The sequence below is a fragment of the Neovison vison genome, chromosome 2, assembly GCF_020171115.1.
Source record: "Neovison vison isolate M4711 chromosome 2, ASM_NN_V1, whole genome shotgun sequence".
NCBI classification, from domain to species: domain Eukaryota; kingdom Metazoa; phylum Chordata; class Mammalia; order Carnivora; family Mustelidae; genus Neogale; species Neogale vison.
This window is the reverse complement of record NC_058092.1, coordinates 212,927,544-212,939,095: the sequence shown is the minus strand read 5'-3', so window position 1 is coordinate 212,939,095 and position 11,552 is coordinate 212,927,544. Positions and strand designations below refer to the sequence as shown.

Genomic DNA, 11,552 nt, shown 5'->3' with positions numbered 1-11,552 from the left:
ACTCGTCTTTTTTTAAAAACAAAAAAAATTTTTTAATTTTTTTCTTTGGGTTTGTACAAGAAATTTACAGTGTGGAAAAATATACAAGTGAAAACGAGGCCATAAACCTGGGTGTGGGGAGGGGCCCCTTGGTCACAAACACAAATAAACAAGACAATTCTGAGTTCTTCCTTTGGTCTGACTACAGCCCCCTCGCCCCAGGAGAGAGGCTGCAGGGCTGGAGCATGGGGGTCAGACCCCAGTCCCAGCCCTGGCCCCCCACCCCCGACATAGGCAGAGAGGGGGCAGGCACATCTGGAGCAGCTGGTGCTATCTGGCTCTCTCTGGCTTTGGGGTAGGGGAGAGTGTGGAAAGGAGGGACCCCCCTCCTCCTCCCAGCCCCCCTACTCCCTCGTCAGGGACAAATGCGGTTGGCAGAGTGGCAATGGCAGCAGCAGGAGGGGTGGGATGGGTCAAGTGAGTAGGAGCCTCTATGAGACAGTGAAACGGGGACCTTCAAGGGGGCTAATCTTGCTCAACCAAGTCAGAGGGCTGCCCCCAGGGCCCTGGCAGAGGCCCAGAAACCTGGATCCCGGGGCACGAGCGGCTCTGGGGCCCTCAGACCTGGGGGACCTCCGTGGCCCCAAGGTTCCCACCCCACTGCAGTCAAGCTCCCTGCTGCTCCAGGATGCCAAGGGCCCTAGATCTCGGTGGCAGTGATCTCCTCCAGGCAGATGCAGGGGGCCGGCTCGGCCAGGCCCAGGTCAGCGAGCTCCCGGGCCTCCAGCTCCAGGCTGAGCTGCTGCAGCTCCTGCTCCAGCTGCCGGTTACGCCGGTACATCTGGACGTAGTTGTGCTGCAGCTGCTTCTGGTAGCGGATCACCTGCTCCTTCTCCGCCTGCCAGGCCAGCCGCTCCCCCTCAAAGCTGTCCCGCTGCTCCTCCCCCCGCCGCCGCTCCCGTTGCAACTCTGCCCGCAGCCGTTCCACCTGGGCCCGCAGGCTGCCCCCGACCCCCGAGGCTGCCCGCTGTGCCTTGGCCTCATCACTCTCTGCCAGGAGGAAAGGGTCCGTGGCGGTAGGTGGCCCAGGGGGTTCCCGGAGTCCGGCTGCCTCGGTGTCCAATTGGCCAGCTTTCTCCCGGAGCCGCTCGGCCTCCTGGCGGTGCCGCTGCAGCTCCTGGGAACAGGCCTCCAGCTCCAGCTCCCGGGCCCGGGCGGCCTCCTGCAGGCCCCGAGCGCGGCCCTCGCTGACCCGCAGTGCAGCTCGGGCCTCTCGCAGCGCCACCCGCAGGGCCACCAGCTCACTGCCCTTCTGCACCAGCTCTGCCTGGGACTCCTTCAGCTGCTGCTTCAGCAGGGAGATCTCACCTGACTTCTGGCACACCTAGGAGTGGGAGGGGGTTGGGAAGCCTAGTGAGAAGTTTTCTCCCACAGGCTTGGGCCCCGAGATCACGCAGGCTCTCCGGGGACAGTTTGATCCTGACACCCACTACATGGACAGAGACACTGAGGCGAGCCTAGTGACATGTCCAAGGTCATATGGTTAGTAAGTGGCAGAAGTAAAATGCAGACCCAGATCTTTTTCCTTCAAAGCAGGTGACTTCCAACCATCATGATGCACTGCAGAGCCCCAGGGACTGGCTGGCGGCAGGTTGTGCAGGCGTGGGAGCCACCAAGAGGCACCCCAGAATTTTGGGGAAATGCGCAGACGCTGGAGCCACACGGCCCGGGTTGCGATCTCAACTCTGCCACTGACTAGCAATCATTCCGGGCTCCAGTCCTTCTCAGCTCAGAAATGGAGATGAACAACAGCCACCTCACAGGGCTGCTCTGAGGATCACAAGATCCACTCTAAGTAACAGCTAGAAAGTTCTGGGTGCAGAGCAGGCTACATTCCTATTCTTACTGGTTGGGAGGCAGTGGACGGAATTGGCTATGTGAGCACTCGACCTGACCCGAGGACACCTACAATGGTGGCACGAGGAGACCCTCCCCCTACCCAGAAAGGGAAGCCCAAGGGGGGGATCTTCCATCTCCCGGAGGTGAGGATGGGGAGGATCTCTGGGAGTAGCAGGCTGGAGGGGGAGTGGTATGGCTGGACCCTTTGAGCCCCGCTCCCCGCCCCTCCTGGCCTGGCCCACCTCCCACTTGGTCTCCTCGAGCCGTGGCCCAAGCTCCCGCTGTTCCCGCTCAAAGGTGGCACAGCGCCGCTCCAGCTGCTCCCGCTCCTGCAACAGCTGCGCGAAGTCGTCCTGCAGCTGCCGCTTCTCCTGCTGTAGCTGGAACACCTGCAGCTGGAGCAGCTGTTGGGCCCGCTGTGCCCGCTGTGCCTGGGCGGTGCTGTCGTCCCGCAGCGTCTCGCGTTCCCGTGGCCAGTGCCGCTGCCGCTCCTCGTAGGCCTGGGGACAGAAGGCAGACCTGGGTCCCAGCAGCTCCCCTCCACATCCAGCACCCACCCCGCCATGGCTTTCCACCACTCCCGGGTGCTCTAGCAGCCTATGGCTGGGCTCAGGGACAGGAGACCCCACTCAGCCATGAGAAAAATTAGGGTAACTCTAGTCATGACCACTTCTAAGATTCTAGAAACGTCCAGAATAGCAAACGCTTCTGCAGGAATTCCTAGGTGCCAGGCGTCATTCCTAAGCACTCCACAGCCTTTGCCTGACTTAATCCTCATAATAACCCTAGGAGGCCAGAAATCTCCCCATCTATAGCTGAGGGAAACTAGGCTCAGCACCGTGAAGTGTCTCGCTCAAGTCTGAAAGACAATCAATGGTGGTGCTGGCTGGGCATCCTCACCCCCCTGCAGGTGAAGCCCGACAGCTGGGCGGAGGACTCCCCAACGCCTCACCGGCACCCCCCGACACCCCCCCCACCGTGTCCCCCCAGCACACACAGAAATGCTCCTGGGACTCCCAGCTCCTGTGGATGTCCTGCCACACCACCCCCGTTATCGCTGCTGGCCACACCTGGCACATGGTCACCTCACTCTCGTCCAGACTGTCCCGAAGCTGCTGCAGCTCTGCCTCACGGTCGTGGAGCTTTCCTTCCAGGACACAGTGCAGCAGGGCCTCATCCGAAGGGGGGGGTGGGGGTGGGGGTGGGGGTGGGGAACGCTCCCCACAGGAGCTGCTGTCAGGGGAGGCCCGGGTGCCACTGCCCAAGAGCCCCCCAGCCACACGGCCTCCCAGGGAGCCTGTGCTCTTGCTGGAGGAAGATCGACCACTGTCCGAGTGGGAGGGCCCAGTCGGGGCCCCTCGGGCTGGTCCGGGCAGCGCCCCCCGCCCCGGGCCGTGGGAGGGCAGGTGCCCACCAGGGGAGTGGCTGGCTGGCTCGGCACCCCCGGTGCTGTAGGTGGGCAGGCTGGACAGTGAGTTTCGGCCCGAGTCAGACAGTGTCCCCGATGGGCAGCCGCTGGCCCAGCCACTCAGTGCCAAGGGTTTGTCAGCAGCCGAGGAGGAGGAGGAAGAGGAGGACGAGGCAGGGCCCCCAAACAGCTGTGTTAGGCTGCCCTGGCTCCCAGACAGTCCGGCGGCCCGAGGACCCAGGAAGCTAGGTAGGGATGGTGCCCCTCGAGGTTTGGGTAGCACTGGCTTGAAGGCTGTTGGGCGGATCAGGATTTTCTCCATGTTCTGAAATGAGGTGCCACGTGACACTGGGGATGAGCTGTCCGATCTTTCAAAACCCTTGTCATACTCCCTGCCCTCCCATCTGGGGTACCCGATCCCCACGCATTAATACTAACTGCTACCAACAGCTGACGGCCTCCTGACATCCCTTGTATCAAGCCATTTAAAAGGCTCGTCTCCGATCATCCCAAGAGCCATACGAGTAAGATATGATCACTACGCCCATATTACAGATGAGCAAGTGGAGTTGAAGGCCTTATTAAGGAGGCAAAGTTAAAGGCCTTATTCACAGTCAGATTCACAGCTGTTGCATTTGCAGGAGTCGGAGCAGCTCGCCTCTGAGCACACGTCGTGTGACAGGGACCAGGCTCAACACTGACATACGTCATGTGATGGAATGCTCTCCACCATCACTGGAGAGCTGACATTGTGTGTCCACATTACAAATACAGAACCTAGGGCTCAGAAAGGTCAAGTGACTTCCCTGAGGTCATGCAGCCAAAACGAGGCCAAGCTGGGATTAGAACCCAGGTCTGGTGACTCTGCAGCCCATGTCTCTCCTCTAAATCGGCCCCCAAATTCCAGCTTCTTCAGGGGGCTCCTGATTCCACCCTGGCCCCAAAGAAAAGGCTGGTCCTCACCTTCTCCAGCTTTCCAGAGACAGGGATGAGCTTGGGTGGGGGGCCGCGGAGATGGGCACTGCGCGCCCGCTGTTCTCGGGCATCCTCAATGTCACTGCTTGGGCTGGGGGGTGACTCTGCCCGGAAGTCCTCGTTGATGTAGGTGAAGCTGGTGGCAGGGACAGCCTTCCTAGGGGGCACAGCTGGGCACAGTGGCTCCTGTGCCTCATAGCCACCCCGTAGCAGGCCATCCTGCTGGCGGAAGAAGGTAGGCCCAGGGGGGCCGTGGTGGCGGGGAGGCGCTGGCCCCCCGGGGCAGGGCCGGCCTGAGATGAGGCTGCTCACGCTGCCCATGGCTGGAGCTTGTGGGGCAGTGGTGGCCTCAGGAGCGGGCTCCAGTGGCACTGGCAGAGTCTGTACAATGGCCATGGCGACAGAGGCTCAGGCCTGGCCAAGGGCCTCCAGGGGAACCTGTGAGCAGGGCAGCGGTGTCAGAGTCCTTTCACCTTGAGCCCCTCCCTATACAAGTCCCTCAGTCCCTCTCCTGACCCCTTGTCCCACATCAAACAGCTTCCTGACATCAGTCCATGATGCCCTGATCCCCCAGGGCTCCTTCTCCAAGCACTGGCAGGAAACTCAGATCTTCCTGGGATCCAGATCACGCCCAGCTCTGGCCTGAATAGGGCTAAGGGCTGACCCTACCAAGCAAAGACGATGAGGGGAAGGTAGGCCTGGTGGTTATGCAGGGCCCCAGCCCAAACCTGCATCCCTCCCAGAGGCTGGGACGCCAAGTTTAGGAGGGAGTTCTCTACCAACGCCCAGCACAGGTTCCCAGTCCCCTGGGACAGGTGGCCTCATTAGAGGATACTTGGGGCAGAAGCAACCTCAGGGACACAGCAACTCAGATGGTAATTAGCGAATAAAGAGCCAAGGCCAGGCAGTGCCCAGCCTCCCCCGAGCTGGGCCTCAGTTTATCCCAGACAGAGAGGCGGCAAGGGTGGAGCTGGCCAAATGAGTAACCCAGAGCTTTTAGGGAGCCCACAGGTGCCCTCTGGGGTCTCCTGCCTTCTAGAGGTGGATGCAGGCTCATGCTTGCTTCCATGCCAACTCCTAGCCTAACCACACCTAATGAGTCTGGCCTACAAGAGCCCACACAGGCCTGCCGCCAACCTCTGGTTCTGTGAAACCATCCAGCTTTAGACATTTCTCTGAGAAGCCCCTAGGGGATGAGGATGGACACCCCACCACCACCCACCATCACAGCAGCTGTTCGCAGATCTCCCTTCCCTGGAACCCAGGGAAGAGCGCTCCACCTCCCCAGGCTCTGCTCCTTCCCGGAAGGGGACAGCAAGCCTCCACCCGGAACTCCCTCCCCAGTCCGGAGGCCGAAGACCAGGACTCTGGCATCTGCTGAAGTCATCATGCAGAGCGGGGACCAAGAAGTGGACAGAGAATCGCGCAGGAACAGGAGTTTGTATTTGTACTTATCTGTGTGTGTGAGACCATGCATGAGTACTTAACAATGTGTGGATGTGAAAAGTGAAAATGTCAGGAATTAGTGTGTGTTATGTGCCTGTTTGAGCAGCCGTATCAATACATTCCTATTATTCATATGTGCAAATTAACATGTCATATGAGAGTACAAGTGTGCATCGGGATCCCTCAGAAAATATGTAAAAGTAATAACTGTGTCTATGATACATGAATTTGTGGTGTATGAGCTCAACTATCTTGAGTGTCTTTGGATGGATGTCCCTTTAGGTACACATGAGTTTGTATGTAAAAATCCCTGTATCTTACATGAGCATACGAAGAGGAAAGTGAGGGTGCACAAGTATGTGCAGAGGAGTGTGTGTGTGCGTATGTACAGAGCATGTGTGAGAGTGGGTAGGAGCCTGGGTGAAAGCAGGGCCAACTGCGTGAGCAGGAGCCTGGTTCTTGTCACTCACTGGAGTGTGGGGAAAGGAGACACACATTATCTGACTCCTTTGCCTGGTCTGGCCTCCTTTCGGGCTGGTACTCCCATAGGCCTACCCTCCACCTCCCTACCAAGTCAAAGGACCCTGAGAACCAGGAAGGTATCCAGACTGAAGGCGGAGGAGCTATGGGTTTGGACCTGGGGAAGAGTAGAGCCCACTACCAAGGGCCAGACCTGGGCTAAGCAGATGGCTCCTGCCATCTCCTGCCCTCTCCCGCACCACTCCAGGGCACAGAGAAAGCTGTGGGGAAGGGGATTCTTAGGGGGCAAAGGAGGTCAGCACCTCTGTCCACATTTGCCCACTTCAGTGAGCCCTAAGAAAGTGAGAAATAAGGGCAGGAGAGAGACAGAGAAAGACAGAGACCCCAAAGACAAGAGACAAAGACTCAGAGAGGCCCCAGGGTCAGGCAGACAAGGAGACAAGCTGACCCAGTGAGCCTGGGTCCCTGAATCCCATCCCACAGAGCCAGGGGCCCCTAAACCCAGAAAAGATATAAAAACTGGAACCTAAGAGCCAGACACCCAGGAAGCCAGGGCCAGGCCTCTGGAAAGCCAGGCCCAGCCAGCCCGGCTCCAAGAGCGGGAGCCCGAGAGAGAAGGAGGGGCAAGTGGAGGCTCCATTTTGAGAAATGCGTTGCGGCTGTGGGAAAGGGAACCCCTGGCTCCCCCCAGCACTCCCTGAGTAATCACTCTGGCCCAGCACACGCACACACACCCCCTTGGGCTGGGGGCACCGAGCGCTGGGTTCAGCCAGTGCCCGAGGCAGGTCTGGCTAAGCTGAACTCCCACAAACCTGTTTTGGGGGCTGAAGAGTTGGGGAAAGTCTCCCCCTACCAAACTCCAAAGACCGGTCAAGCGGGATCAAGTCTGGGATCACGAGTTCCCATTCCGCGACGGGAAGCCAGAGCCCCCAACCCACCCTCTAAAGCCTCCCCCCCTTCCCCCGCTTCATTAAGTGGGGGCGGCTGGGGGCTGCCGCCTCCCCACCCGCCCTCCGCCGCGCAGAAGTTGGGGGCGCCCCCAGGTCGCCTCCCAGCCCCGGCCCCCCCTCACCTCCGCCGCGCCGCTCCATGCTCAGTCCCGGGCCGCCCCCAGCGCTCCACAGGCGCGCCGCCCGGCTCCAGCCCGCGCGCGGCCACTCGGAGCCGCCCGGCCCGGCCCGGCCCCGCCTCCGCGGCGCCCCCCGGCCCGACCGGCCCCCGTCCGGCCCGAGTGGGCGGCGCAGCGCGGGGGAGGGGTCCGAGGGGCGTCCCCGCCCCGGGCGCGGACACGCGCAGGCACCCCGCGTCACGCGAGGCTGGCGGGACGCACGCGGGGCCCGCGCCGCGGGACTCAGGATCACCCCCCAACAACCTCCTTAGCCCGGTCGGCTCAGGACTCGGTAGCGGCGGCGGGTCACCCTCTACCCCTACCCAGGCCCCGGGGCCAGCGGCAGCTGGTCATTGTTCGAGCACAAAGGACCAGGCGCCACGGCGGCCGCCCTTCCCCCTCCGTTCCTCCGGTCGAAGCCTGCCCCACAAGACACTCTGCGGCTTCAGAATCCAGAGCGGGGCGCCGAGGGTCAGCTGCCCCCCCCCACCCCCGCCTCGGCTGCTGGAACCCTGCTCCCCAGGACAGGTCGGGGACCCAGGCTCGGGCCCTGCCTGCCCCACCCCCAGCGGTTGATGGAGGCATATTCGGACTTGCGGAGGCGGCGCCACCTGGCGACACATTCGGAGAATACACCGTCATCACCCCAGCTTTGGGGGCCCCTACCTGGCTCCCCAGCACTGTACCCTCTCGACCCCGCGAGCCCAGGCCTGCCCCGGGCGCGGCTGTCTGCTCCCCAGCCTTCCTTCAGAACCATTTGTTAAGAGAGAGGTCACTGATGGGAGAGAGAGGCAGCCCCTGCCCCCTCCCCCCATGACTGGGGTGAGGCGGTCCAAACCTACACCAGCCTCACAGCTGACAACACTCCTCTGTCTTCTCGGGTCACAGATATTCTCACCCTCTTGCAAACAACAGTCTTCATAACACCCACACGACCTTTCCCACATTCAGTCCCATGCAGCCACAACCACAGTCTCATCCATCACGTGGTTCCATGTTCCTTCTTTCCATAATCTTTCAGTCTAACTCACACACAGACATACCTGGGTGTCACACACCTTGCTGTGCACAGTCTTTCACATCGACTCAAAGCCCTTCCTACACAGACATAATTTTAAATGGGCTTCCTCTCCTAAGCCTCTTCCACACACCGGTGGTCTCCTTCAGTCAGACAACTTATATACACACACACACACACACACACACACGTGGTGTTTTACAAACATTTTACCACACAGACTTTCCTCCAGGGGTCTCTGTGCCCCAGTCAGGTCAGCTGACACCCACACCCCTGGGCAAGGAGCTCCTCCCACCCCCTACTTGCATCCCCACCCCCAAGGCCAAGGCCTGCCAGAACTCCTCTGCCCCAGGAAGGAGCATCCCCCCCTTCCAGGCCACAGCCCTGGCCGGCTCTCAGCTCTATTTTTAGCTCCATGGAAAGAGTTGTTTTTCTTTCTTTTTCCCTGGAAAGGGAGCCATAGCCCAACCACCCTCAGGCTCACCCCAGACCCTGATCCTCACAAGAACAGACTGAGCCCCTCTCCCCAGTAAAGACCCCCTCCTCTGGCCTTGCCCTGATCCCAGCCTCTTGGGGGACCAGGAGCCTCCTCCCCTTTCTGGCAGCCAGCCCAGAAGCTCAGGCAGCAGCTGGGCTCAGCATGTGTGGAGGGGTGGAGGGTGGGGCAGAGGAGGCGGCACAGGGCCGCTGCCCACTCCCTCATTCCCTGGGGGAGGGGGCTCATCCTCCCTTCTAGGCGAGGGACACAGGCCCACTCCCGTATTTAGGGGACATTTACCCTCATGCATTCTCCGGGAATGGAGGGCTTCCACTCTTGCATGAGTGGGCTTTCTGCTTCTACAGTGAGAGGAGGAGCTCTCCGTTCTGCAAGTTGGGGTGGTGGTAGGAAGGGGACCCACCGGCGCTCAGGCAGCTGCTCCCCAGACTGGAGGTATGATGCGGGGGCTGCTGTACAATGCCGTCCAGCGATACCTTCAGGGATGAGGGCACCATGAACACGTTGGGGTGAAGGAAGAAGAGGAGCCCAGGTAACCCCACCGAGCCCTACACTCTTTTTAGTCCTGTGCTACCCGGACTCCAGGGGGCGTTGTGCTCCCATTTCTGGGGGAAGGCTTAACGTTTCAAGGCGGAGAATGGAATACAGCCCGGCAGGAGATCTCGCAGACTCGCCCAGGACTGGGGAGGCCGGTCCTCGCCCAGCTGCGGGGGTGGGGGAGCACAGCCCACTTGTCTGCGGAGCGATCACGTGCTCAGCGCCTGTTTACGTCTTAGTCTTCACCTGTGGGCGGCCGGGAAGCAGGAACCTCCGGAGTTGTCCCACCCGGCCCGCCCCCGTCGGCGGTCGCCGGGCAGCCCTTTTCTCCCACCTCCGTCAAGTACGCGACAGCAGAGCACCCTGTCCGCTGGGGGTCCCTGTGGGCCCTTGGCGCTGCTCCAGGGACTGCAAGGGTAACCCACAGGGCGCGTCCTTTCCGGAGTGCACGTGTGTTCGTGTGTCCCAAGTGCGTGGGTCTGTGTGCGCGCGTGTATGGACCAGTCGGCGAGTTTCCGTGTCGATTCCCTGTTCAGGCTCCTCGCCTGTACCCCCCACCCCCAGCCCAGAGTGGGACCCCCTCCTCACTTTGACCCCCGGCTTCCCTAAACCGGGAAAGTTCGCTCGGGAGCCGGGATGTGCGGGAGGCTGGAGTTCCGACACCTCCACCGCCCCACCACTCACCCCGCGCCACCTGCGCCGCTGCTCCAGCTCCCGCCCAGCTCCTGCTCCAGCACGGGCACCTCCTCGCCGCAGATCCGCCGGCTCGCAGCCAGCTCCGGACTCCGGGCGCCCGCCTGGCCGGGCCTGGTAGGGCGGGGCGGCTGAGGCCGCGCCCCCGACCCAGGGAGGGGAGTGGTCTGCCCAGCACACCCCCTACCCCCCAACAGCCGACCTGGTACCCAGCCCCGCGGGAGTTCGGCGGTGGTGAGGCTGCGTCTCTGGCCTCCGACTTCACAGCTTTCTGGATTTGGTTTTCGACGTGGGGGAAGGGACGACCAGCACGTGACCGAGAACTACACTACCTGGCCGCCCTAACCCGGTCCGCGATAGGGATTTACTGCCACTGACTTGCCCGGTAGGGAATCAGGCCGGACCCACTCCGCGCATTCCCCAGGAGCAAGGAAAACCCCTAGGAAGCAGACAAAGACCGCTCGGGTTTCACCAAAACAGACCCCGCCCCGCCCTCCGGTCGGTCGGAACTGCCCTAGCAGAACCAGCACCTCCCCTCCCCCTGAGCAGGAGTCCGCCCAGGTGAGCCTGTTTGCCGGTCCTGGCCCCCCACAGAGCATGGCCAGGCTTCCCTTCTACTCCCGAAGTTCCACCCACACGCACAAACAGGAAGTTGCACGGTACTGCGGGGTGGCACCTAGGGCTCCCTCCGGCACCCAAGGCAGCCTGTGGCAAGGTACCTACAGCTTTCTGGGCCGTACTTGCAGCCTGAGTACTTGGGCAGCCGGAGTCCAGGTGAATTTAGTCTCTTCTCAAACCCATCTGTAGTAAAGAAGCTGCTAGAGGACCCAAGATGCCCCCTCACAAATATGACGCTAAATCTGAGGACAGGGCTGTAGATCCAGTTGGCCCCTTTGCAGCCGGGCCCTTCCTGATCTCTCAGGGAGATTATTAGTATCCAATCGGATATAGGCAGAGCCCAAGTAATTTGCCTAGATCCACTCTGGTTGGGCACAGGGACAGTGGCTCCCAAGGACCTTACACAGGACCCAGGGATCCCCCACTGCTTTCTAGGCTCCAGGGACTCCTGAACACACTTGAAGCTAATCTTGATGTGAGTTTAGGACAGGTGTGCAGTGGAATGTGTTTGCGTAGGGGGTGGGTGTGGGGGAGCATTAACTTCCCCTCCCATCATTCTGGTTTGTGCTGTGTGTGGGGAGTCTGCTAGGAGGGCTGGGCAAGACAAACAGGCAAGTTGTATCTACTCTTCTATCCCCAATTCACAGAGACCTCAAAAAGGTCCCCTAATGGAAATCCCTAAAGGATTTCCTGAGAGAGAACACACCAGGCATTCCCAGTAAACCAGAGTCCTCAGAGGTAGGAATGACCTGGTGGTGTACATCTGGAACACATGGCTGACGTTCAATGTTACAGACCCTGGGTGAGGCAGAGACCAGCCAGCGGCTGGGAATGATTACTGCGGGATTAGGAGGACTGGCTCCAGCCAGTCTGGGAGAGACCCCCAAGAAGGGAG

General features: G+C 60.9%; 1 protein-coding gene across 9 annotated transcripts; it reads right to left on the bottom strand.

Moving 5' to 3' along the window:
- Nucleotides 1-7: 7 nt before the first annotated feature.
- LZTS2 (leucine zipper tumor suppressor 2) lies at nucleotides 8-10,937 on the bottom strand. 9 transcript variants are annotated; one of them, XM_044240326.1, is made up of 6 exons: nucleotides 10,031-10,175; nucleotides 9,092-9,285; nucleotides 4,250-4,699; nucleotides 2,949-3,611; nucleotides 2,121-2,378; nucleotides 8-1,363 (listed from the first exon to the last, which is right to left on the bottom strand). In XM_044240326.1, the coding sequence occupies exons 3-6, from the start codon at nucleotides 4,655-4,657 to the stop codon at nucleotides 680-682; spliced, it is 2,013 nt and encodes a 670-aa protein (XP_044096261.1). In that variant the 5' UTR covers nucleotides 4,658-4,699; nucleotides 9,092-9,285; nucleotides 10,031-10,175; the 3' UTR covers nucleotides 8-679. The 9 variants fall into 9 exon arrangements, with proteins under 9 accessions (XP_044096261.1, XP_044096265.1, XP_044096266.1 ...); XM_044240330.1 differs by lacking the exons at nucleotides 9,092-9,285; nucleotides 10,031-10,175 and adding an exon at nucleotides 10,763-10,937; XM_044240331.1 differs by lacking the exons at nucleotides 9,092-9,285; nucleotides 10,031-10,175 and adding an exon at nucleotides 10,372-10,513.
- Between the last annotated feature and the right edge of the window lie 615 nt (nucleotides 10,938-11,552).